The sequence below is a fragment of the Dioscorea cayenensis genome, chromosome 2 (assembly GCF_009730915.1).
Source record: "Dioscorea cayenensis subsp. rotundata cultivar TDr96_F1 chromosome 2, TDr96_F1_v2_PseudoChromosome.rev07_lg8_w22 25.fasta, whole genome shotgun sequence".
Classification (NCBI taxonomy): domain Eukaryota; kingdom Viridiplantae; phylum Streptophyta; class Magnoliopsida; order Dioscoreales; family Dioscoreaceae; genus Dioscorea; species Dioscorea cayenensis.
In genome coordinates, this window is record NC_052472.1 from 23,164,046 (window position 1) to 23,189,411 (window position 25,366).

Here is a 25,366-nt window from a genome sequence, read left to right on the forward strand (position 1 = left end):
AAAATTATCAAACTCGAACAAATAGTGCTTAGTAGAATCGTGTAAAGAAACCGACAAAACGAGAGGAGCATGATCAGAAAAGCTTCGGGAGAGATGAGAAAGAGAATATTTTTTAAAATAAGAAATCCAATCGAGATTAACAATACAACGATCAAGCCGGGCCCAACGACGTGCTAAACCCTGTTGATTGTTACACCAAGTAAAAAGGGGACCCGATGAAATTGAGATCAAAAAGGTTGTTATCATTAATAAAAACCACTGGAAAAAGCAACTTTTACGGGAATAGTAGTAAAAGCGACCCCCTTTGTGTTCATTCGGAAATAAAATAGAGTTGAAATCACCAATAATTAACCAAGGGAAGCGAAAAGACGAAATTTTTGAAAGCTCGTTCCAAACCGCACACTGAGAGGAAACTCGATTAGAATTATAAACAACAGAAATAATAACTTTGGATAAAGAATTAGAGGAGATCACTAGATGAAGAACTCGACGAGAGTAAGCAATAGGAGTCACAATACCTAGACTTTTTTTCCAGCAGACCAAAATGCCTCCAGAAAAAGCCCTCGACGAGAATAGTAGCCCAATCCCAAGACTTGGGGAGTTTCGAACAGAACTTACCAACGCGAGTAGGGTTAGCTCTGGTTTCCACTAAGCAGAGTAAGGCAAGCTCTTTCTGACGGAGAAGACGAAATATTCGGGCCGTGGTTTTCAGGAAGAGAGACCCCTGCAATTCCAACAACAAATCTTATTATATCTCATCATAAACAAGTGATAAGAATAGAGACACCCAAAATGGGAAAGAAGAAGCGAGAAATCAAGGGTGACTGGGTTCCCCCAGTTCCAATCTTCCTTTCTTAAGAGACTCCACATCTAAGAGAGAGCCCTTGCGTATGAGAGCGACTCGACGGGCTTCTTCTTGATACTGGTCCAAGGTCATATGATCATCGGGCTCATCCTCTTCAGACATCTGGGCATCAGAGTCATCTGAGTTACCATCTTCCTGATCAGAATCCTCTTCCATGGAGCCATCTTCCAGTGCAGCGGTAACTTGAGAGACAAGCAAAGAGTGTTCTAGATTAGGGTTGAGTGTCTTGAGAGGAGGATTTTCTGCAAGAGAAGTCAAAAGGACAGGGGGTGGGGAAGAGTGCCGACGATCCAACGGCTCACTTGCTTTGGGATGGGACTTCAAGGGTGTCGCGATAGGATGAGAAACCTCCACTAAGTCTTTTGAAATGACAGAAGTAGACAAATCGGTGTGTTGGGTGGAGTCCCGAGAAGCAAAGGCGTGGTGCTTCTCAGAGTTCCAAGACACAACTGGCAGGACAACGGACGGGTCGGCAGAGACAGGATTGTCGAGGGTGAGCATGAGAATTCAATGCATGGGGAAGTGGGCGAGGTGACTAGAGGAGCGGGACGTCGCCCGCCGACCCGCCCACGTAAGCCGCCACGCATGCTATGACCCGGAGAAACCTCTGGGATGAGCGGTCATCGCTTTTCGGGACGGTCGCCGATCCATCGTTCTCGTTAGGGGTGCGGGCACCACCGCCACGGGAACGGGAAGGGCCACGCCGGCGAGTCACGAGAAGCCAAGGGCCAAAATCAGTGTCAATCTCAGGACACTCAGAGGTTGTTGGGGTAACATCGCTATTAGCATTGGAGGGTAGAGCAGAGTTCATAGCACTAGTTCCAGCATCCATGGGTAGGGTTTCCGGCCTAACCTCCTTCTCTCGTGTAACACGAGAGGGCTGAAAGGCTTTTGCCCTCCCGGTTGCTGGAACCCGGCTACAAGAATTAGAACCATGGCCAATAACTCCGCAAGAGTAACAAAAGGTTGGAAGACGTTCATACTGAACTATAATGAACACACGATGATGGTCGTCTCCAAGCCAGAAGCCCTTACAAAGAGGTTTGGAGAGATCAAGTTCAAGGCAAACTCTGGCGTACTTGGTTCGAGTAAGGGAAAGAGTAAGCTCGTCAATTTTCAGAAGGTTTCCAAGGTGTCCAGTAATAGTCTCAAGGGTATCCCCGCTCCAGAATTCGATAGGTAGGTTATGCACTGGAGCCAAATTGCTGTCAGTAGTAAGCTTTGGTGAACGTAGGGTTCAAAAGTAAGGCGCCAAGGAGACAGTTGAAGAATAATACCATTAATGGTCCAAGGTCCTTCGATGAGAAGGCGTCGCAGAATGAGATTATCAGCAGACGTAATAAGGATAAAACCATTTGGAAGATCCGAAATCAGGATTTCTCCAATTTTCTCCTATTTTTTTAACAGTATGGTTTTCACTTGTTCAAACAAAGGGGGTTTCCCGAAGAATTTCCCGAAGAGTGAGTGTTGGAAGCGTAGACGGGCTCTGTTTAGAGTATCAGGATCTAGCTTGATGAACTCAGAAGTAGTTTCCTTAAGTTTGTTGAGGATTGCGGGATTGTGCAGAGGGGAGGACGCTTGAAGGGGGGTGGCTTTGGAAGCGATTTGAGCCCAAGAAGGTGGGGAGGGATGAGTGGTAGTGGACTGGGGGATTTGGCCCCTGCTTGCCATGGCAAGAGGGGTGAGGAGGTGGAAGAGGACGCTTTGACTCTGGAGAAGTAAGTTCCAGTCACAATGGAGGTCATAGGACTAGTTGGGGACTAAACCCAGAAGTTCATGTCACTTTCGCTCTAGGTCCAACAACTCAATCTGTCCCAGTCACAATGCTCTTCAAACAAAAAAAAAACAAAAAAAAATCTTTGCAAGCGTCAATGTTGATAGAATTTTGTGAATTTTCATTCACAAAATCTTGAATAACAAGGTTTTCAAACTGGATTCCCATATTCATGAAAGTAGGTTTTACCACTAACTGGATATAAAAAAACAAACATCCATTTCTCTGTTGCTCTGTAAAGATGAATGATATTGTTTTAATGTAATATATGACTGAGTTAATTAATTATTTTTTTTAAAAAAGGATAACCCACAATATATTATAGGAAAGAGAAATAAAGACTACAAGACTCAAAGACAATAACAACAATTGAGAGAGAGCCCATGCAAAAGGAGAAGACCACAACCCAAACAAAACACTATGAGAGCACTCTATCCACCAGAAGTGGATAACGATTACAAAACCAAGCAGGAACAAGAGAAAAAATGGGTGGGGATTCAATTAGTGCCATAGTCTTGATCAACAACACGGGGGCCTAAGTAGAGTCATCAACTCCTTAGTGGACAACTACCAATCGGCTTTTTATAAAAGGGAAGGTGCATTGCCGATAACATTATGACGATAGAAGAACTGATCTTTAGTATTCAGCGACGAAACTTAGAGGGTCACATTCTTAAAGTTGACTTTGCAAAAGCTTTCGATATGGTGGACTAAGATTTCTTTTTGGATATTCTTTAATCAAGGGGCTTCGGGAGACGATGGATGTCCTGGATACATTTGGTATAAGCGTGGTTTAAGACAAGGGAACCCTTAATCTCCTTTTTTATTTGTCTTAGTAGCAGATGTTCTTAGCTCAATATGTAACCACGCAATTACGGCTGGAGTCTTAATGGGGCTCCCATCGGGTCATCTCGAAAGAATGCGCCATCTATAATATGCAGATGACCTGCTCCTCATCACTACTGGAGGGATTGAATACCTAAAGGTCATGAAACTTATTTTTTTGCTCTTCGAAGGTCTCTCAAGATTTACTGTAAATTTTCATAAAAGCTGCCTATACTCAACTACGCCGAGGAAGACACTGACTGAAGATGAGTCGCGAACTCTCAATTGTGTAACTAGCTTTCTCCTAGTGACCTGCTTAGGAGTGCCAATCTCAGGACAAAATCCAAGACGCCAAGATTGACTCCACCTCACATAGACAATAAATGCTCAGTTGGCATCCTGGAAATCCCAGTTCTTATTGCTAGGTGGTTGTCTCACCCTTTTCAATTATGTTTTCTCCTTTATCCCGCCTTATTGGATGACAGTATTTGAACTATTGAAATGGGTGAGGCGAAAAATTGACGGTATTCGATGAGATTTCTTTTGGAGTGGACGTGATCTTGTTAAACCCAAATGTCATCTAGTGGCTTGGGCGCAAATTTGCAAAATCAAAACCAGAGGAGTTGGGGTGTCCTGAACCTGTTAGATTTCAATCATGTCCTTCTGGGAAAATGGTGATGGAACATCCTTCATGTGAGTCCAAGAAGAACATCCTTATTTTGGAAAGGCATCCTTAAATGCAGACCAACTTTTCTTGCAAGCATAGACTCCTTCATCAACAATGGAAGGAGTACTTCATTCTGGATGGATAGATGATATGAAATTACGCCCATTAAGGACAGGTGCTCGGGTCTCTTTACACACTAGCAAGAACCACTTATCTCTATAGCCAACCTCCTCCAAAGATTATCGGTATTTGAGAGTGAGAACTTGCCACCGATACCGCATCATAAAAAGGTTTGGAAATGGGATCAAGTGGTTTTTCGGTAAAATCCTTCTACACCTTCTTGAACGATGGAGGACTCCGATGTTCGCAAAGTAGATAACTATGGACCGAACAATGCCCCCTCAAAAAAATCAAACTATTCTTCTAGATAGTGCTACATAATACGATCCTTACACTGGATAATCTCATCAAGCATAGATATCACAATATATCCACCCCTTACTTGTGTTCTCTCCCAATCAGTGCTGGAAAAGGTGGATCACCTCCTCGTTACCTGCCCAGTTTTTGCGCGTATATGGGCACATTACAGGGCAATTTTCAATGCAACAACGCCTTTCAACACCCTTCCTACGGCTTGGTCCGACTAGGTGATCAAGGGAAATCTTTGCCCTAAGCCTTTGGAAAACCTCCTTATTCGAGCCATATGCTGGGTCATCTAGCTTGAGCTCAACAATCAGATTTTTAATTTTATGGCTTTAGATTTTCCCCTTTTAATTTGCAAAACTAACCAGCTGCTTCTTTCCTGGATTCATGCAGCCTTAGACCTGATCAGGATCTCTTTGGAAGAGGTAGTCCCAAAGATCAAACGGAGCCTCACTTTAGCAGGCATCCAGCCCCTTCTGGCTAGCAGTCTTGACGAACTACTCATTTAATGGCGAGATGATGTGACAGTTTTCAGGCTACTTCGTCCTCTTTTTTTGTCTTTCTTTCCCCATGTGTTGGTAGGTCTGGTCTATTTCTAGTGACCGACACGTTTCTTCTCCTCCTCCCCTTTTCTTCCTGATGTAACCCTCCCAGTTGTCCATGTTCTCACTTTTTCAATAAATCATGGTTTATCTACTTTTTCTCTAAACAACAAGAAAATAAAACACACAATAAAATTATTAGAATGATGATAAACTACAACATAATTAATATCCTTGTTGAAAGTTAAAATGAAATCACTCTACAATACGAGAACATAAAAGAGTCAGACAGCAGAATCACAATCGCAATCAATTGCTGGGCTTCCATCTCATCTACTCACCATCTGAAAGGCTGCTCTTGACTGCACAAATATTAAAAATTCAAAAAATTCAATCACGTTTCCCACCAAAACTGGTTGTGCACAATTGACTTGAACTTAGTTTTCGTCAAGTCAAATAAATCCACTACACATTTATTTTCTAAAATATGCACAAATCATTGGATTCATTAGAATGAATGTTCAATACATTGTAAAATAATCTTTCCATCCTCATTTTTTTTTCTATTACACATCCATCTGACAGCACACTTGTCAAATAAGCTATGCGCATCAACATTCTTATATATTCTTTCAAAATACATTGTGAATAAAGTTATGAATTAGACACTTGACACATTATTTTCTCTCTTGAATTGGTCATAGAATTAAAAATAGGATTTGTGGAGTGAGTGAATTATTGTTTCACTGAATCATGTTTTTTATTTTTAAAAAAAGTGAATTAGATGCAGAAACATTTTTTTCTCTTGAATCGGTCATAGATGTAAAGAGGATTTATGGCAAATGAATTTGATGCTTCAACATTACTTTCTTGAAATGCTCAATTAAACAACACAGCCAACATGAGTTTCCCACTTGTTCATCACTTTGCCACTTTCCTTCTTCTTCTTTTTGCATCCCAAGCAATCCAATCATCTTCTTTAAACATCCAAACTGATCAAGAAGCTTTACTATCACTGAAAGCTCTCATCAATGATCCCACAAGTTCACTATCTTCATGGAATGAAACCACAACAGTTTTGCAAATGGCATGGAGTCTCCTGTAACAGAGCACAGCAGAGAGTCTCTGGACTAGACCTGCAAGGCCTTGGACTGCAAGGTTCAATAAGTCCTCAAATTGGCAACCTATCCTTTCTCACCTTCCTAAATCTTCAAGACAACCAACTCTCTGGTACCATTCCTTCTCAACTTGGCTCTCTCTCCTCTTTAAACATCCTTAACATAAGCTCCAACCTCATCAATGGCCTTATCCCACAAACCATACTCAACTGCCATGAACTCACTGTCCTTGATTTGTCTAACAACCTCATCACAGGAAGTATCCCTGAAAATCTTGAGTCACTGTCAAAGCTTCAAATCATGAAGTTAGGACAGAATAGGTTAAATGGAGTTATCCCAAATTCCATAGGAAACATTTCATCTCTTACCTTTCTAGACTTGGGCACCAACACACTCACTGGTTCCATACCAAATGAGTTGGGACATCTCCACAAACTTCAACACCTGGAACTCTCCATAAACAACCTCATTGGAACAGTCCCTCCATCTTTATACAATATTTCTTCACTTGTTTTCTTTGCTCTAGCATCAAACAATTTGCATGGTCAGATCCCTGCTGATGTTGGTTTTACTCTTCCAAATCTCATTCTCTTTCACTTCTGCTTCAATGAATTCACCGGTCCGTTACCACCTTCACTTCACAATGTCACAAAGATCCAAAGCATCAGAATGTCCCATAACTTTCTTGATGGCACAGTTCCTCCAGGACTGAACATGCTCTCCGAGCTCACCATGTATAACATTGGCTACAATAGACTTGTTTCCACCGAAGCTAATGGCCTGGATCTTATCACCTCCTTGACAAACAGTTCCAAGCTTGCATTCCTTGCCTTTGATGACAATTTTTTTGAAGGGGTGATCCCAGACACTGTGGGTAATTTGTCCACCAGACTTTCAAGTTTATACATGGGTGAGAATCATATCTTTGGTAGCATACCAAAATCAATAGGTCAACTCACAAGCTTGACATTACTGAACGTGAGCCAGAACTCGATTTCTGGTGAAATCCCAGAAGAGATCAGCAAACTCAGTAAACTTCAGAAGCTGTTGTTGTCTGGAAACCAAATCCAAGGCTCGATTCCAGCAGCTCTCGGTAGCCTAACCAAACTCATCAATCTTGATTTGTCTGATAACAGTCTTGCAGGAACAATACCTTCTACTTTTTCCAACTACCAAAGTCTGCAATCACTAGACCTTTCTAACAATAAACTGAATGGAAGTATTCCAACAGAGATCTTTTCCATTTCCAGTCTCAGCTCCTTACTGAATCTTTCAAGGAACCTACTTTCAGGCCCTCTGCCAGAAGAGATAGGGGGATTGGAGAATGTTGTCGCCATTGATTTTTCCGATAATTTGTTATCTGGTGATATTCCTAAATCCGTGGGGAATTGTCGTAGCTTGCAAGTTCTTTCCATGTCCAACAACTCATTCACAGGGTTTATACCTGAGCAAATCTCCAATTTGAAAGGTTTACAGAGTCTTGACCTTTCTTCCAACCAACTCTCAGGGAGTATTCCTAGTGATCTCGGAAAACTTGGAGGTCTCCAATTCTTGAACCTCTCATTCAATGATCTTCAAGGAGTGATACCAAATGAAGGCATTTTTAAAAATGCGTCTCGTATTCATCTCCAAGGAAATAGTAAGCTTTGCAGTTCATCTTCATCAAACTGGTGCCAGCAGCAAAGCACAAAACATGGAAAGAAGATAAGTACTTCACATCTCATCATCATTCTTGTTGCAATTTGTGTCGCTGTCTTTGTTCTTGTGATTGTGGCATGGATAGTGTTTATTAGAACAACAAGAAGAAAAAATACAGCAAAAGTCTCTGCAAACTCGAACTCAAACACAAACATATTCAATGGCCTACACCCTCTGATTTCCTATGAAGAGCTTTTTCGGTCAACTGAAAACTTCAGCACCAGCAATCTTATAGGCACTGGAAGCTTTGGCTCTGTCTTTAAAGGTGTTCTTGGTGATGGCATGACGATCGCCATCAAAGTATTGAATCTCGCAACTCATGGAGCTGCCAGGAGCTTCCTGGCCGAATGCGAAGCTCTGAAGAACGCAAAGCATCGGAATCTAGTGAAATTGATAACATCTTGCTCCAGTATAGACTTTGAGAACAGAGACTTCATTGCATTAGTTTATGAGTTCATGAGTGGTGGAAGCTTGGAGGATCTCATTCATGGAGCAAGAGAGCTAAGCATACTTGACAGGTTGAACATTGCCATGGATGTAACTAGCGCAGTAGATTATCTACATAATGACTGCCAACCTCCAGTGGTGCACTGTGACCTGAAGCCATGCAATGTATTGTTGGATGAAGACATGAATATTGCAAAGGTTGGAGACTTTGGATTGGCAAAGTTGATGGTTGATCAGGAGCCAAGTTCTTCTACCAATTGGATCAAAGGTTCTATCGGATACATACCTCCTGGTAATCAAAGAGTATAATCATAATTAAATAACAATAAATAATCATTAATCATTATGTTCTAACTTATTGAATTTTCTTTATGTATCATGAGCAGAGTATGGGTACGGAGTAAGAGCATCAACCAGAGGAGATGTTTATAGTTATGGAGTCATGTTACTTGAGCTTCTAACAGGGAAGAGACCAACCAATGAAGTCTTTCAACAGGGCTTGAGTTTAGAGAAATGGGTACGCATGGCATTCCCTGATAGAATCATGGAGGTCATGGACCCTAAACTTGTTACCAGCTATGAACTGATAACTAATGGAGGGTTGATGATAAGCACAGAGAAGCAGGAAGGGTGTGTGATCTCCATGGTTAGGGTTGGGTTGGCATGCGCCACGGACTCACCTGAAGCTCGCATTGGCATGAGAGATGTCATCCAACAACTCAAGGACATCAAGGACAATCTTATGAAGCCAGAGGTTGATTTTAACGTGGTCTAATTAGGGGTCCTGTGACGGGTGAAGGATATATGAAAATACAAGAATATGAAGCATGTATGTTGCAGTCTTAGTTTTACTGCTTTATAGAGTACTCCTATGTTTGTGGTTTCATGATATTAAAATTGTATGGTTGTCAAAATCCATTTCTCTGAATAAATTTATTGAAGGATTACGGTTCGTCAGATTACCGAACAAGTATACTCCCCTGAAAATCTCTTCTTCAACAGTAATTCTGATGAATTTACTTCTCTGTTGGAAATAATCCCTGATTGCTCAAGTGGACTAGAAGACATTTACACTTGGCCTCTGAATAAAAGTGGAACCTTCTCGGTAAAAATCTTTTTTACAAGTTTATTATCGATGGAGGGATTCATCGTCCACTTTATAAGCGATTCCGGAAAAATTAGATGCCCAACAATAAATCACCCTATTCTCACGGCTTGCTTGGGAAGATAAAATCCTCACCCTTACAAATCTCTTCAAAAAAAGGTTGCAACTTACAAAAATACAACAGATACTTGCGTACTTTGCCATAGAGCCTCTGAGACAATAGAACATCTTTTCATAGACTCAGTGATACACTTCACGTATCCGGTCCTTTTTTTCTCACAAATTTTTGAAATACACTCCATTCCAACGTCCATTTCGAAGATTTGGACCACTTGGATCACTTCCATTCAACCTCAATGCCAACCTCTTTGGGACCTTTGTGTTAGAGCTATTATTTGGAATATTTGACTAGAGCGTAACAATCGCATTTTTCAATTGTCTGCAGCACCTGCTCACTCTTTAATGGTTAAAATTGCTAATATGCTACTTTCCTGGTTTTCAGCGACCGATGTTAACCAACAGCAGTTTTTGGCTGTGGCTACTCAGAAAATCAAGCGCTCAATCAACTTCATCAGCGCAAGGGAATCCAACATTTTTGGCGATTCAGATCCTAATCCTGCTCTAGAGTAGAGTTCTTCTCTGTCAACTCTGTTGACCTGTACCCCCTGTTGGTGGCTTTCGTCTTCATAGCTGTTTTATCTTCTCGTTCTTTGTTTTCCTTGTTATGTATCTTGTAGTACTTATGCCTCACCTCTGGTGAGAGTTTCTGTACTTCTACTGTACTTTTTCGCAATGTTTTATTTTCAATAAATTTGTGGTTTATCCACTTTTATCAAAAAAAAAAAAAATTCATTTCTCTATTGCTCAGTAAAGAAGAAAGAAATGGTTTGATGTAATAAATGAAAAGTAATATATATATATATATATATATATTATTATTATTTTATTATTTTATTTTTATAAAAAGGGCTTGGAAGCTAATTTATTGATGAAAAGCAAAGTTCACCAAAAGAACGAACAAATGCAGAAAGACAGATACAACTAAAAGAACAAAAGGGAAAGCAAATAGGTTTTTATGATCTATCTAGGAAGATCTTGGCCTTGTTGGAACAAAGTGATAGTGTGCAAGCTGGAACCATGCATGGCTAGTTTAGTAGCAGCACCCATCCAACATCTGGGGATAGTATGAATCTTAGGATCACCAACTGAAGCAAGGAGATTACGAATAGTGTTAATCCAAGAGTCAGATCTTCAAGCATTCTAACAAGTCCTAGCATTTATAGCAACAAGAATATCTGAGTAAGAAAGAAAAATATGTTGAATAGAGACATTATTGTTGCTAATGGAATTAAGTGCCACAATTAAGGCTTTAGCTTATGTATCCAGGCCTAAGTTCACTGGTATATGACTGCTACCCCCCAAAAGGATAGAAAATTTTGAGTTTGAGACAAAGAAGTCGGCACCTTCATCAACTAGCTCTTTTTTTTTTTTTTAATAAAGTGGATAAACCACGAATTTATTAATGAAGAAAGAAACTGGGAAAATAAAGTACAAGTGAGAAAATAACAAGCAGAACAAATAGAGGAAAAAGTAAACAGTTATCCTCACCAGAGATGAGGAAAATAAGGAGCTGAGAAAAAAGAAAAGAAAAAAGGCAGGGAAATCTGAAGCCGGCGAAGTCAACCATCATGAGACAGAGGCCAGCTCAGAGACAGCGGTAGCGAATTACTCCTGAGTCGAGTTGGATGTCATATCGTCGGTGAAGTCAGCAGATCTGGAGCGCAAAAAGTTTAAGGAGCGCTTTATCTTCTGAACACCTTCAGAGGCTTCAGTCCAAGCAATTGCAGAAAAAATAAAAGGGCCATCAAAGGAAGAAAAATTGTTTTAAGAAAAAGAATCTGATTGCCTTAAGAAAATCAAGCAGAGGCTGCACTGATTGCTTTACGAAAAGGAGATAAACAGCCCTGGGAGGAGTGAAGCCAAATGGCAGAAGTAAAACCATGAGGGAAAGACAAACACTTTCCCACAATATCACTTACTAGAGCCCAGACAAGCTGAGATTTAGCGCAATAATTAAATAGATATTCATCTGTCTCATTTTCAAGATCACAAAACACACAAGAAGATTAGGGCCCCATATTTAAAGAGAAAAGATAATCATAAATTTTGATTTTGCCTTTAAGCATCAGCCATATAAAATGCTTTACTCTTGGAGCAACCTTGACGCGCCAAAGATTGTTCCAACCACACCAAGGTTCACAAAGGATAGCATTGTAGTTGAAATGAGAATAGATCATGGAAGGGATTCTATTACTTTGAGCTTTTGGGAACCAAACCCAGTGATCAACCCCTTCAAGATCTATATTGCTATGCTCTAAAACCATAAAATTCAAATGCTCAACAAAGACTAGATGAAGAGATTGAAGGTCCCATTTAGGGGTGTAAATGATACACTACTACTTGCAAGCTACTCGAGTTTGATTCGGGGAAAGCTCTAACTCGACTCGCTTATGGTCCAGTCTAACTCGAGTAGCTCAAGTAGTCAAGCTAGCCGAGTTCATGGATTTTAATACTTTGACTCGAGTGCTTGCGTGCTTAATCGAGTATTTGTATTTGTGTTTATATATATATATATACACTATATATTAGTTTGTTATATATATAATTGCGTTTTGAGCTCGAGCTCAAGTTCGAGTGTAACAATATTTATGATTAAACCGAGTTTATTAGCTTTTTTTGAGCTTAATTGAGCGAGCTCGAGTAGCTCGATTATATATCGAGTTGAGCTTGAGTTATGAAAACAAAACTTAATTGAGTTTGAGCCGAGTATTGAGCAACAAGTTTTCAACAGAGCCCAAGCTCAAGTAGCTTGTTTCTCAGCTCGAACTCGATCGATTACACCCAATAAGAATCAAATTAAATCCGAGGTGTGCAATGAGTTCAAATCCATATTTAAAAAGATAGGTTTAAAAGCAAGAGGAACTTGAAAATACCAAGGGTCAAATAAGAAAGAGGTATTAGAGAGATGGAAAGAATTCAGCCAAAGAAAAGATTAATATCTTTAGTTGTTTTGCCATACTTTTGATAAAGAATCTCAATCCAAAAAAACATCATGAAAGTTAAGATAATTAAAAACATTCTTAGCCATCAAGGAGAATTTACAAAACTTAAGATTTCCAATGGAAAGACCCCGCTCAGTGCGATCAGTCGTAATATCATTTCAATTAACAGAGCAGATGCCCTTTCTATTACCACCCTCTAGACAAAAAAAATTATCTAGCAATTTTAGAAATACCTTTCACAATAGAATCAGGAATGGGATAAACAAAAAGATAGTATAGGGGAATAGACATCACCGAAGAATTAATCAGGATAGTTTTACTAGCCAGGGAAATTGTAGAATGTCTCTAATTTGAAGTAGTTCATAGAGGAATTCATTTTATAATGGGAGACTTAATATTTAATTTCTCTTCTTATTAAAATAAAAAAGAACCAACATGCTTTTTTGTGATAGACTCTAAGGAGTCCCGTGGTTTTTCTCTCGATTTGAAGGGTTTCCATGTTAAAATTGGTGTCTTGCATGGTTGTATACATATTTGTCATCTTTTGTAAACATTAACTCATTTAAGGTCGCAAAGAGGAGTTGTAATCGCACTCTTAAGGGTTGTATTTGACCTAGGAGGGTCTTGAGTCTTTGTAGAGATCGCATGGAATTGTTTAGGATGCATATGGGTGTCATATGAGCATATGAGAGGTATTTGGGATGTTATATGGGTATATAAAGGGCATATGGAGACCATATAGACAGAGAGTTTTGCCTAAGTTATACGAGTGTCATACGGTCGGCATAGAGGATGTATAGATTTTTTGAGAGTTTGCACTAAATCATATAGCCGGCATGTAGATCGTTTAAAGACCGTATGCATAAACAGTAAATTACCACAACAACATAAACAATAATTTTGCTACAGTGACCCCGACAAAAAATAATTATTTAACCTCATTTATTACCAAAATAGAAGGCATAACTCCGTGCATTACACTGTGTGAACCCGGTTACACTAGTTAGAAATCAAGGTCTGGGTTCATGAGAGTATTCTTGATGACTTTGAGTTGTTCGATGACATCTCTAATGCCAACACGAGCTTCAGGTGAGTCCGTGGCACATGCCAACCCAACACTAACCATGGAGATCATGCACCCTTCCTGCTTCTCTGAGCTTATCATCAACTCTCCATTAGTTGTCAGTTCATAGCTGGTACCAAGTTTAGGGTCCATTACCTCCATGATTCTATCAGGGAATGCCATGCGTACCCATTTCTCTAAACTCAAGCTCTGTTGAAAGGCCTCATTGGTTGGTCTCTTCCCTGTGAGAAGCTCAAGTAACATCACTCCATAACTATAAACATCTCCTCTGGTTGATGCTCTTCCTCCATAGCCATACTCTGCTCATGATACGTAAAGAAATTCAATTAATTAAAATATAATGATTAATGATTATGTACCCCTATTTAATTATATGAGTATATTCTTTAATTACCAGGAGGTATGTATCCAATGGAACCTTTGATCCATTTGGTAGAAGAGCTTGGCTCCTGATCAACCGTCAACTTTGCCAATCCAAAGTCTCCAACCTTTGCAATATTCATCTCTTCATCCAACAATACATTGCTTGGCTTCAGGTCACAGTGCACTACTGGAGGTTGGCAGTCATTGTGTAGATAATCTACTGCACTAGCTACATCCATGGCAATGTTCAACCTATCAAGTTGTAATGATTGCAAATGAACTAACCCCTTTAGTCCCACATCGGCTATGAGATGGACTCCTTGTGTGCATATAAGTGGTGAGCATCCTTCACCACTAGACCGGTCTTTTGGTGACACGCTCTCCTCACCACTTGTGTGCATTACATTGGTGCTTTCGTTGAGAGCCGGTGTGGGACACGGTTGGGCCTGGTCCACGTCATGTCTGGGCGGGTTCGCGGAGCGGGTTAAGCGCGGAGCGGGTGAAAACCCTGGTGGGTCCCAGAGTCCGGTGCCCAGATTACCCGGACTGACGAGGGCGTCAGTGTTTTGATCGGTGGGGTAATGTAATGATTGCAAATGAACTAACCCCTTTAGTCCCACATCGGCTATGAGATGGACTCCTTGTGTGCATATAAGTGGTGAGCATCCTTCACCACTAGACCCGGCTCTTTGGTGACACGCCTCCTCACCACTTGTGTGCATTACATTTGGAATAAAAATGGTGCTTTCGCTGAGAGCGGTGGTGTGGGGACTCGGGTGAGGGGCCGACCAGCTGGAGGGTTCCGACCGAGAGGGGCTGACCAGGGAGGGTTCTGACCAGGGACAAACCTGAGTGAAGTGCCCTGAGTGAAGCGCTGCTGAGTGAAGTGTCGTTGAGTTAGCGTGCACGATCCGAGCGAGGACGCCGGGTGCGATCGGGAGCAATGTTGCAAACCCGGTTTAGTCCCACATCGCCTAATTGAGGGGGAGTCCATGTGCATATATGTGGGGGGCAACCCCACCCTATCAGGCCGGTCTTTTGGGGTTGTGGGTCCCCCACTGTGTGCAACATTGGTGCTCACCACTGTTGTACAAGTGGTGAGGAGAGCGTGTCACCAAAAGATCGGTCTATTAGTGAAGGATGCTCACCACTTATATGCACACAAAGAGTCCATCTCATAGCCGGGTGTGGGACTAAAGAGGTTAGTTCATTTTACAATCATTACATTACCCCACCGATCAAGACACCGACGCCTCGTCAGTCCCGGGTTATCTGGGTGTCCCGACCAACAGATTTCACCTCGTGGGCACTTCACCTGACCCCGTGCAGCGACCCACCACTGGTCGAACCCTCCTTGGTCGAACCCTCGCTGGGCCAGCACCCGACCGAACTCGACAGTCAGTGCCCCACATCGACTCTCAATGAAAGCACCAATGTTATGCATACAAGTGGTGAGGAGAGCGTGTCACCAAAAGATCGGTCTATTAGTGAAGGATGCTCACCACTTATATGCACACAAAGAGTCCATCTCATAGCCGATGTGGGACTAAAGAGGTTAGTTCATTTACAATCATTACACAAGTATGGTGAGGTCTCCTGATCCATGAATGAGATCCTCCAAGCTTCCACCACTCATGAACTCATAAACTAATGCAATGAAGTCTCTGTTCTCAAAGTCTATACTGGTGCATGATGTCACCAACTTCACTAGATTTCGATGCTTTGCGTTCTTCAGAGCTTCGCATTCGGCCAGGAAGCTCTTGGCAGCGCCATGGATTCCGAGATTCAAGACTTTGATGGCAACTGCCACGCCATTAGTAAGAACACCTTTAAAAACAGAGGCCGAGCTTCCGGTGCCTATGAGATTGCTTGAACTGAAGTTTTCGGTTGCTCGGAGAAGCTCTTCATAGGAAATCAGAGGGTGTTGACCCTTGAATGAGTTTGTATGTGAAGAGATAACTTGTCCATGGTTTCTTCTTCTTCCCTTCCTGAAAAACACTAACCATACTACAAGTACAAGCATGCTGCAGGTCACAAAAAAAATTACAACAAACAGAACAATGAGACGTGAAGTATTCTTCTTCCCTCCACCTTTGCTACTTTGTTGGCACCAATTAGGTGAAGATAAATTGCAAAGCTTACTGTTTCCTTGGAGATGAACAGAAGAAGCATTTTTAAAGATGCCTTCATTTGGTATCACTCCTTGGAGATCATTGAATGAGAGGTTCAAGAATTGGAGACCTCCAAGTTTACCGAGATCACTAGGAATAATCCCTGAGAGTTGGTTGGAAGAAAGGTCAAGACTCTGCAAACCTTTCAAATTGGAGATTTGTTCAGGTATAAACCCTGTGAATGAGTTGTTGGACATGGAAAAAACTTGCAAGCTATGACACTTTCCAATGGATTCAGGAATATCACCAGATAACAAGTTATCGGAAAGATCAACAATGACAACATTCTCCATTCTTTCAATCTCCTCTGGCAAACGGCCTGAAAGTTGGTTCCTTGAAAGATTCAGTAGAGAGCTGAGACTAGAAATGGAAAAGATCTCTTTTGGAATACTTCCATTGAATTTGTTGTTTGATAGATCAAGTGATTGCAATCTCTGGTAATTAGCAAAAGTGGCTGGTATACTTCGTCCAAGAATATTACCCGACAAATCAAGCACCGTGATTTCGCTTAGATTACCAAGCACTGCTGGAATTGGGCCTTGAATCTGGTTCCCCGCCAGAAGCAGGATTTGAAGTTTACTGAGTCTACTGAACTCTGCTGGGATTTCACTAGAGATCAAGTTGTGGTTGATGTTGAGCGATGTCAAGCTTGTAAGTTGACCTACAGATTTTGGTATGCTACCAAAGATATGATTCCCATCCATGTATAATTTGGAAAGACTGGTGGACAAATTGCCCACAGAGTCTGGGATCACTCCTTCAAAAAGGGTTTCCACCAATAGCAAGGAATTCAAGCTTAGAGCTGTTTGTCAAGGAGGAGATAAGATGGAGGCTATGATCAGGTGATGTAGTATCAGTGGAAACAAGTCTATTGTGGCCAATTTTATACATGGTGAGCTCAGACAGCATGTTTAGTCCTGGAGGCACAGAGCCAACAAGAAAATTATAAGACATTCTGATGCTTTGTATCTTGGTGACATTGTGAAGTGAAGGTGATATTTTACCAGTGAATTCATTGAAAGAGAAGTGGAAAAACAAGAGATTTGGAAGTCTAAAACCAACATCAGCAGGGATGTCACCATGCAAGTGGTTGGATTGAAGAGCAAATAAAACAAGTGATGAAACATTGTACAATGATGGGGGGACACTGCCAGTGAGATTGTTTATTGACAGTTCCAAGTGTTTCAGTTTGTGGAGAAGTCCCAACTCATTTGGTATGGAACCAGTGAGTGTGTTGGTGCCCAAGTCAAGAAAGGTAAGAGATGAAATGTTTCCTATGGAATTTGGGATAACTCCATTTAACCTATTCTGTCCTAACTTCATGATTTGAAGCTTTGACAGTGACTCAAGGTTTTGAGGGATACTGCCTGTGATGAGGTTGTTAGACAAATCAAGGACAGTGAGTTCATGGCAGTTGAGTATGGTTTGTGGGATGAGGCCATTGATGAGGTTGGAGCTTATGTTGAGGATGTTTAAAGAGGAGAGAGAGCCAAGTTGAGAAGGAATGGTACCAGAGAGTTGGTTGTCTTGAAGATTTAGGAAGGTGAGAGAGGATAGGTTGCTAATATGAGGACTTATGGAGCCTTGCAGTCCAAGGCCTTGCAAGTCTAGCCCAGAGACTCTCTGCTGTGCTCTGTTGCAGGAGACTCCATGCCATTTGCAGACTGTTGTGGTCTCATTCCATGAAGATAGTGAACTTGTGGGATCAGTGATGAGAGCTTTCAGTGATAGTAAAGCTTCTTTATCAGTTTGGATGTTAAAAGAAGATGATTGGATTGCTTGGGATGCAGAGAAGATGAGAAGAAAAGTAGCGAAGCTATGAATAAATGGGAAATTCATGTTGGTAGTGTTGTTGGTGCTTGTTTAGGTGGTGTTTGTAAATCATATGTAGCCGATGGGTACATTTATAGTTGTGGAAAAAGGCTCAACAAGAATCTTTCTTGGAACATGAAACTAATAGAAGAAAACAGAGAGAATTGATTTCCATCCTTGACCTCAATATCACCAACTACGATGTATGATAATTCACAGCTCTATTTCAACTTCTATACTATGTAATTCAAGTACAACTTCTCCACATTTTTTTTTTGAAATAAATATGGATAAACGACAAGTTTATTGAATAAAAAGAGCAACATGGAGCAAAAGATAAAATCTCTCACCAGAAGTGAGGAAAATAACTAAGAACAACATAAAAAAAAAATTACGAAGAGAAAAAAGCTGGGAATGCGAAAGACACCGTCTGGTCCCTCAGGCCTGCCCAAACCAACAAAAGAAACAACTATGCCTGCGCAAGATCAGGGTCCAAGTCTCCAGCTTGATTTGAGACTCTAGCGCTTAAGAAATTAAGAGAGCGCTTAATTTTCTGGGAAGCTTCATTAAAAGATGGTTGTTGACTATCGGCAGCCATTGAAAACCAAGAGAGAAGCATATTAGCAGTTTTAATAAAAATATTGTAAAACGATAAGGTAGTCAAATGGAAAATACGAGTATTTCGTTCAATCCAGATATTCCATAAGATTGCTTGGGAGATGAGATCCCAGAGAATTCGGTGTTGAGGGATAAGAGATGGAATCCAAGTAGTCCAAAGTGTGAGAATTGAATGTGGAGAAAGGTTAAAACCAAGGACTTATGAGAAAAATGCCCAAAGATGTTTGGAAAAATTACAATCAAGAAAAAGATGGTTAAGCTTTTCAGAGGCTTTGTGACATAGAACACAGGTATCTGTGGAGTTTTGAATGTTGCACCCTTTCTTGAAAAGATTTGTAAGAGTGAGGATTTTATCTTCCCCAGCAAGCCAGCAAAAAAGAGTTATTTTGCTAGGGCAGCGGATCTTCCAGAATTGAGAGTAATGCGGGCTGCGCATTCCACCATCAATAAGGAATTTATAAAAGGATTTGACTATGAAATTTTCACTTTTTTCTATTGCCCGGGAGTAGATATCCTCCTGATTATAAGAACAATCAGGAATGATCTCTAAAAAAGAGGATAAAAAAATCAGGGGAAGCAGAGTGAAAGAGAATCTCTAGATTATTAATATGTTGGATGAATTGTCTGATATTTATCCATGGAGATGTACAATCAGAGAAAAGTGTTGGCCAGAGATCTTTGAGCAATTGTCCAGCATACCATTCTTAAAAAGTACGGAAAATACATAAACAAATAAATAAACCACGTTCATTTTTAAACCTTTTTTCTTTTTCTATCGATTTTTTTTATAAAAACAAATAAATAAACCACATTCATTCTTAAAAAGTATGGAAAATACATAAACAAAATTGGAAACAACAACAATAATCCATTAAATGTGAAAAATAAGAAAATACAATAACAAGGAGAGGACAAAAACAATATTACCACATGACAGTTATAGTGATAGGAGGGAGAGAGGAGTGACAAAAGATGAAACTCCTGGGCCCAAGGTAATGGAACTAAAAAGCGTTATCTTGACAAGAGTGTTCCCAACTATGCCGTCCTTTTTTTTCATTATCACCTGATTTTCAGTGATGTCTCAAAAACTCCAAACTATCTTTTGTTATAAGTCATCTAATCTCACTTTTTAGTTTCAAGGACTACTACAATCTATTATGGAAACATATAAATAATTTTAACAATAATTTTTTTTTTTTTAGAATAATAGACGACAAGCGTCCTTTTTATATGAATACAAACAGTACTGTAACCCGGATGTACAGTAAATTTTAATCAATAAGAATACATGTTATAAAAGAATTTTAAACAGTACTAAACAGTAATTTTCACTTTTTTCCATTGCCCGGGAGTAAATTTTAAACAATAATTGAAAAACATGTAGAGAATTTATTATGAAAAATACAAGCATTCTTTTAATCAAATATTTCATGTTATAATCCTGACTAAAAGATCCCCTGTTTTTCTAAGAAGATGCGGAATTTGGTTTCGCCAAATACCTCAAAATTCATGCAAGGATCTCAACAAATCAGAGAGTCTAAACACTTGAGTGAAAAATGCCAAATGCAATCCGCCACCAGACAGAAGAGCAAGTGATACCCTTATTAAGTTTGTATGATTTCATAAACACAATTATGGGTGAAAATGGTGCCTTATCCTTTTTATATAAATAAAAAATTGTACCATCTCATCTTTCTAGCAAATTATTTATATCATATAGCCTTTTCTTTACAATAGTTTCAATGTATTTTAATCATGTAAAATATAATTTTACAATGACTTGGAGAAGACTTGTTTAATAGTTGTTATTTTGATTGCTTCTCAATAAAAGTAAACAATGAATGAGTCTTTCTTTAAGAAAAGAAGACACTCTTTGAAGAAGAATAAATTGTTAGTTTTATATACCAATCGTAATGCTTTTAACCTACCACCACTTATGGTCTTCTACTTCAAATCATAATAATATAGTAAATATGACTTCTTACTTTAAATATTTTGACATAAGTAATTTATTGGATGATGAAAGCTGTAAAATTCATCCTCATTTTTTTTTTGAAAAGATAGATAAACCACATTCATTAATCAAAATGAGACAGGTACATAAGATTCACTAGGCGTGGACAAGGATAATAAAAAACAACAAACTATAGAAAGATAAACGATGGCGTAAAACATCTCCCACTGCATGGAGAAAAAGAAAGTGTGAATAGCTAGCCCTTTGGTTGAATCTGATTCCCCTTACCGGTCTCAAGATTACCGGCATTAATTTCAATGGATTCCAACAAATCCAAATAGCGACGGACATGAGAAATAGAATCCTCAAGTTACTCTCTTCTAGGGCCAGAAACTGTAGATAACCAAGAAAGAAGCAAATGATCAATCTTCGCAATAATCTTAATTAGAGAAGATGTACATGTATTAAAGATACGATCATTTCATTCTAGCCAAAATACACCAAATGATATCCTTAACAAGAAGGTCCACCATATCTCTTTTCGCAAGAGATATCCAAGACCTCCACCAACACTAGATCTCATCAAGAGTCCGTGGTAAGGCAGGGAAGATGAAACAACTACAGAAAAAAATCCCAGATCTAAGACAAGGTGATCCACTTTAGCAATGTCTTGCATAAAATGAGAAACTAATACAAACTTGGAAAAAAAAAACACATTGACACATTGATATATATATAATAAACAAATCACTAATTTATTATAAAAATAGCAAAAACAAAACAATGACACGAGAAAAAAACACACAAACACATAGCATACATGACTGTAGTAAAAAAAGAGATACAAATAATATAAGGCTATGTTTGATTGGCAACATGGAAAAATGGGTTGAAAAAGAAAATTTTTCTATGGAAAATTTTTCAATGGAAAAATTTTACATGGAAAAATAAAAAAATAGTCGTTTGATTGGCATTATTTTCTAGCTAGAAAATTTTCTATGGAAATATTCAAATTTTGTTGTTTGATTACTCTTATTTTCCACGGAAAATGAAATATTTTCTATGGAAAAAACCTCATTTGTTGTTTGATTGCATCAATTTTCCCTGAAAAAAGTCACCTTTTCCATGGAAATTTTTTTAAAAATTATTAAAATTATAAACAGCGCTAGTGGAATTGAATCTTAGCGCTACGTGGAATTGAATCTTACCATCAAAACATCGCGGAATCTTTTCACTGATCTGGATAAATTTATTTAAAATATTATCAAGTTATATAATTTATCTATTTTTAAAAAAATTTAAAAGAAAAGGAAACACTTTTCTTTTAAATTTTTAAAAGAAAAGTTATTTTAAAATTATAAATAGCGCTACGTGGAATTGAATCTTACCATCAAAACGCCGCGGGATCTGTTCACTGGTCTAGATAAATTTATTTAAAATATTATTAAGTTATATAATTTATCTTTTTTTAAAAAAAAATTTAAAAAAAATGAAAAACTTTTTCTTTTAAATTTTTAAAGAAAAGTTATTTTAAATATTTCAATCGCACGTTATCTTTTTTATATAGCCCCTTACGTTTTCCCTGGAAAACTTTTCCAAGGGTGGAGGCAGGAAAAAATTTTCACTGATTTGAAGGAAAATAGGGTCACGTGATAGAGTCTGTGGAAAAAATTTTCACGGAAAATTTTGGCAAACAAACAACCCATTTAGTTGGAAAATGATCTGTAGAAAAATTTTTCAAGGAAAAAAAGAGCAATCAAACACAACTTAAAAGACAAAATAAAACAAGAAAATAGCCGCCAGAAGTAATGCTAGTCGTTACCAGAAAACACAGAAAAGCAGAAGATAAACAACCAAATCGACAAAATCCACCATATGATAATAAGAGTCATACTTAGCTATTATAGTAGAATGACTCACTCCACTGGAGATTGGGGAGTCGTAGTGCCGACAAGGTCTTCTGATATAGTGCTTAGAAAACCCAAAGAATGCTTGAGTTTCTGAAGTGATTTCCCTCGATAGATTGTTAAAATTCAGTTTCCAAATTAAAAAGTGAAGACTAATTAATCATATGCTTTATAAAATAAAAATTATGATTAATCTATCCACTTAATTTATTAATTTTAAAAAAATTATTGTATTCAAGATCTGTCATGTGAAAATTACAGAGATGGGACTTCAAACAGCATGTGCAACAGACTCCAAAGCCTAAGATCCCTCACAATATTCACCCCGGAGTTGCTGAACTCATGGCCTCTTGATAATATGCATGATGGTTCATACGAAAGTTACAGAAATGGGACTCCAAACAGTATGCGTGGCAGAGTTCAAAATCAAAGATCCCTCCCAGAATTCACCAGGACTAACCAAACCGTTGTTGGTGAACTCAAGACTCAAGCCCTGATTCTCACCGGTAGATGCAAACACAAGACTAGTACTATTAGCCACCAAATTAACTCCATTTGGTGCATTGACACTAACAGCATACGTCTCTGCACCTCCAACATTAGTCAGTGTGCGCTCAATGGTTTTAGTTTCTCCTGCTTGCAAGCTCACAGCAATGGATGGATAATTCAACTGCTCAGCAGTCTCCTTCTTCCAATAACGACAATTAATCCTTTGCCGTATGAATGCCGAAGTAGTGCGGCTGCCGTACATGTTACAAAGATACGGAACATAATCAATGGGTTGCATGTCATAAACGAGTCCCGGGTCATTAGCTCTGTCCGGATTTACGTGACCAGCACCCATGACAAAGAAACTCGCCGGACGACCTGTGGCATCGTCCAAGATGCGATTGCCATTGGCATCCTGTGTGTAAGCTGTTGTCATGATTGCTGACTTGATAGCGGCTGGAGACCATGCAGGATGATTATTTCTTAGATCGGCGACAATGCCGGACAGATGAGGGGTGGCCATGGATGTGCCACTATCAAAATTGAAGGCGATATTAGTGGTAGGATCTTGAACAACCTGCCTATGCCAAGCAGCGAGGATGTTAACACCGGGGCCAATAATGTCCGGCTTGATAACACCACCGTTGTTGAGACTAGGTCCTCTGCCTGAGAAGAATGCAACCGTCGGTGCTGGTGATGTTCCGAGCTGTGTTCCCTTGAAAGTTAAGCTCGCCACTGGATTTTGCCAGGTTCTCAGATAAGCTCCAATCTTATCACCATCGGCATTAGTTACATGAGCTGCTGGGATTGTGTGAGGTTCGGAGAAGGTTGTGAATCCATAATTCACTGGATTGACGATAATGATGGCTTCTCCGTTGGCAGCCTTAACAACTTCTCCTTTATCAGTATTACCACTGTTTCCTCCTGCAAGACAGATGACAATTTTACCTTGCACATCCAAGCTGTCGAGCGATCCAGCCTCACATGTCTCAGCACCTTGTATACCACTCGACCCCGGGAAAATCAAGGGGAACTCCTGTGAGTTGTAGTTCTCAGGCTGGTAACCAGATTCACCGTCCAACTCCATATTGTTGCCCAGTCTCACAGTCACCTTGATCTTCCTATCCATGGAGCTAGCTCCAACTGTGAGGACCCAAGGAGCATCATTACTTATGACACTGGGCGTAGGACCTTCATTCATGGCACAAGCACTTGGGAAGATGTTATTCAATATTGCTCCAAATGAACCAACTGAAATGCTGCTCTGATCAAGAGGTATAGGCCTTCTACTGCCTAAAGACATTTGGAGCACATCCACTCCGTCCCTGATGGCTTGGTTTATCCCTGCTAAGATATCACCTTCATCGCCAAGGCCACCAGGACCATAGAGAACCTTATATGTTGCAATGTGAGCTTTCGGGGCCATGCCGACTGCCCTGCCTCTCGCCTGACCCAAAAGCCCGGCATTGTAGACGGGGTTACCAGCGGCCGTGCCGGAGACATGTGTCCCATGCCCGTTATCATCTTCTGGCGATGGGTTAGTCCTGCCTTGAAAGGCCACCGCTCCAATCACCTTGTTGTATATATTTAAAAAAAAAAAACACAAACATATACATTAATGATCACCTTTAAAAATTAAAAGAAAAATAAACTTTTATACTTCACAAAACAGAGTATATGATCGGATAAAGAGATATATATATATACACACATATGCAAAGATTGTATGAGAGAAATACAATTACCTTGTTATTGCACTGCTGCAAAGTACAAAACCCCCTCCATTTGAGAGGAGGGGCCGGCAGCGAGCCGTCGTCGGTGAAGGATGGATGATTGGGTGTAATGCCGGTGTCTACAACTCCGATGATCATACCAGTGCCGTAGGACGATGTGCGCCATAGGCCTTGCCATTCACTCAGGCCTAAGAAGTCCGGCGATCGTGTTGTGGCTCCGGCTAACTGCTGCTCCGGCCATGCATACAAGAAACCTTCCATGGATTCCATGGCCTTGACTTCTTCATGAGTTAATTTTGCGGCGAAGCCACCCATCACATATCGGTATGAGTGGATCAACCGTGGCTCACCAGAATCAAGAGTGGTGTTGGGCAAGAAGGACTTGTGCCAACTCTCAAAATCTTGATCTTTGAGAAGCTCTTTGTTGCCAACTGGGTCTTCCACGTGAACAATATAAGTGCGAATGGTGCCTGTGGTATTTTCTTGTTGATTTTCATCAGTGATAGATAGAGGTTGGCTTTGGGTCATTAGGACAAAAGCATTGGATAACAAAAAGAGAGCTAGAACAGTGATCATCTTGTGGTCGATGATCTCCATTGGCAGTGGCTTTCTTGTTTCTTGGTTCTCTCACCATGAATGTATTTATAGATATATTTCATAGAGGAGAGCATCAAGATGAGTACCTAAATGGTTTCAATGAAAGGGAAAA

The 25,366-nt window shown here is 39.8% G+C and overlaps 4 protein-coding genes across 4 annotated transcripts; 1 reads left to right on the forward strand and 3 right to left on the reverse strand.

Annotated features, from left to right (window-relative positions):
- The first annotated feature begins 6,127 nt into the window (after positions 1 to 6,127).
- LOC120275268 (putative receptor-like protein kinase At3g47110) lies at positions 6,128 to 9,233 on the forward strand. The gene is made up of 2 exons (XM_039281799.1): positions 6,128 to 8,651; positions 8,746 to 9,233. Exons 1-2 carry the CDS (start codon positions 6,128 to 6,130, stop codon positions 9,132 to 9,134), a joined length of 2,913 nt encoding a protein of 970 aa, XP_039137733.1. The 3' UTR covers positions 9,135 to 9,233.
- A 4,296-nt stretch (positions 9,234 to 13,529) lies between these two features.
- LOC120275276 (receptor kinase-like protein Xa21) lies at positions 13,530 to 16,848 on the reverse strand. The gene is made up of 3 exons (XM_039281811.1): positions 15,553 to 16,848; positions 14,005 to 14,260; positions 13,530 to 13,909 (listed from the first exon to the last, which is right to left on the reverse strand). Exons 1-3 carry the CDS (start codon positions 16,846 to 16,848, stop codon positions 13,530 to 13,532), a joined length of 1,932 nt encoding a protein of 643 aa, XP_039137745.1.
- Positions 16,849 to 16,903: 55 nt separating this feature from the next.
- LOC120275285 (LRR receptor-like serine/threonine-protein kinase EFR) lies at positions 16,904 to 17,983 on the reverse strand. Its single transcript, XM_039281821.1, has one exon. It carries the CDS (start codon positions 17,981 to 17,983, stop codon positions 16,904 to 16,906), a length of 1,080 nt encoding a protein of 359 aa, XP_039137755.1.
- A 4,662-nt stretch (positions 17,984 to 22,645) lies between these two features.
- Positions 22,646 to 25,254, reverse strand: LOC120270933 (subtilisin-like protease 4). The gene is made up of 2 exons (XM_039278014.1): positions 24,670 to 25,254; positions 22,646 to 24,497 (listed from the first exon to the last, which is right to left on the reverse strand). Exons 1-2 carry the CDS (start codon positions 25,252 to 25,254, stop codon positions 22,806 to 22,808), a joined length of 2,277 nt encoding a protein of 758 aa, XP_039133948.1. The 3' UTR covers positions 22,646 to 22,805.
- Between the last annotated feature and the right edge of the window lie 112 nt (positions 25,255 to 25,366).

Excerpts from the sequence above, each read along its gene's own strand:
- LOC120270933 (XM_039278014.1), bottom strand. The coding sequence starts at position 25,254 with ATGGAGATCATCGACCACAAGATGATCACTGTTCTAGCTCTCTTTTTG. Across the intron at positions 24,498-24,669 it reads TGCAGCAGTGCAATAACAAG|GTGATTGGAGCGGTGGCCTT; the intron begins GTAATTGTATTT and ends ATATACAACAAG.
- LOC120275268 (XM_039281799.1), top strand. The coding sequence starts at position 6,128 with ATGATCCCACAAGTTCACTATCTTCATGGAATGAAACCACAACAGTTT. Across the intron at positions 8,652-8,745 it reads TATCGGATACATACCTCCTG|AGTATGGGTACGGAGTAAGA; the intron begins GTAATCAAAGAG and ends TATCATGAGCAG.
- LOC120275285 (XM_039281821.1), bottom strand. The coding sequence starts at position 17,983 with ATGAATTTCCCATTTATTCATAGCTTCGCTACTTTTCTTCTCATCTTC.
- LOC120275276 (XM_039281811.1), bottom strand. The coding sequence starts at position 16,848 with ATGGATGGGAATCATATCTTTGGTAGCATACCAAAATCTGTAGGTCAA. Across the intron at positions 14,261-15,552 it reads CAGGAGACCTCACCATACTT|GGGTTAGTTCATTTGCAATC; the intron begins GTGTAATGATTG and ends GTGGGACTAAAG. Across the intron at positions 13,910-14,004 it reads CATTGGATACATACCTCCTG|AGTATGGCTATGGAGGAAGA; the intron begins GTAATTAAAGAA and ends TATCATGAGCAG.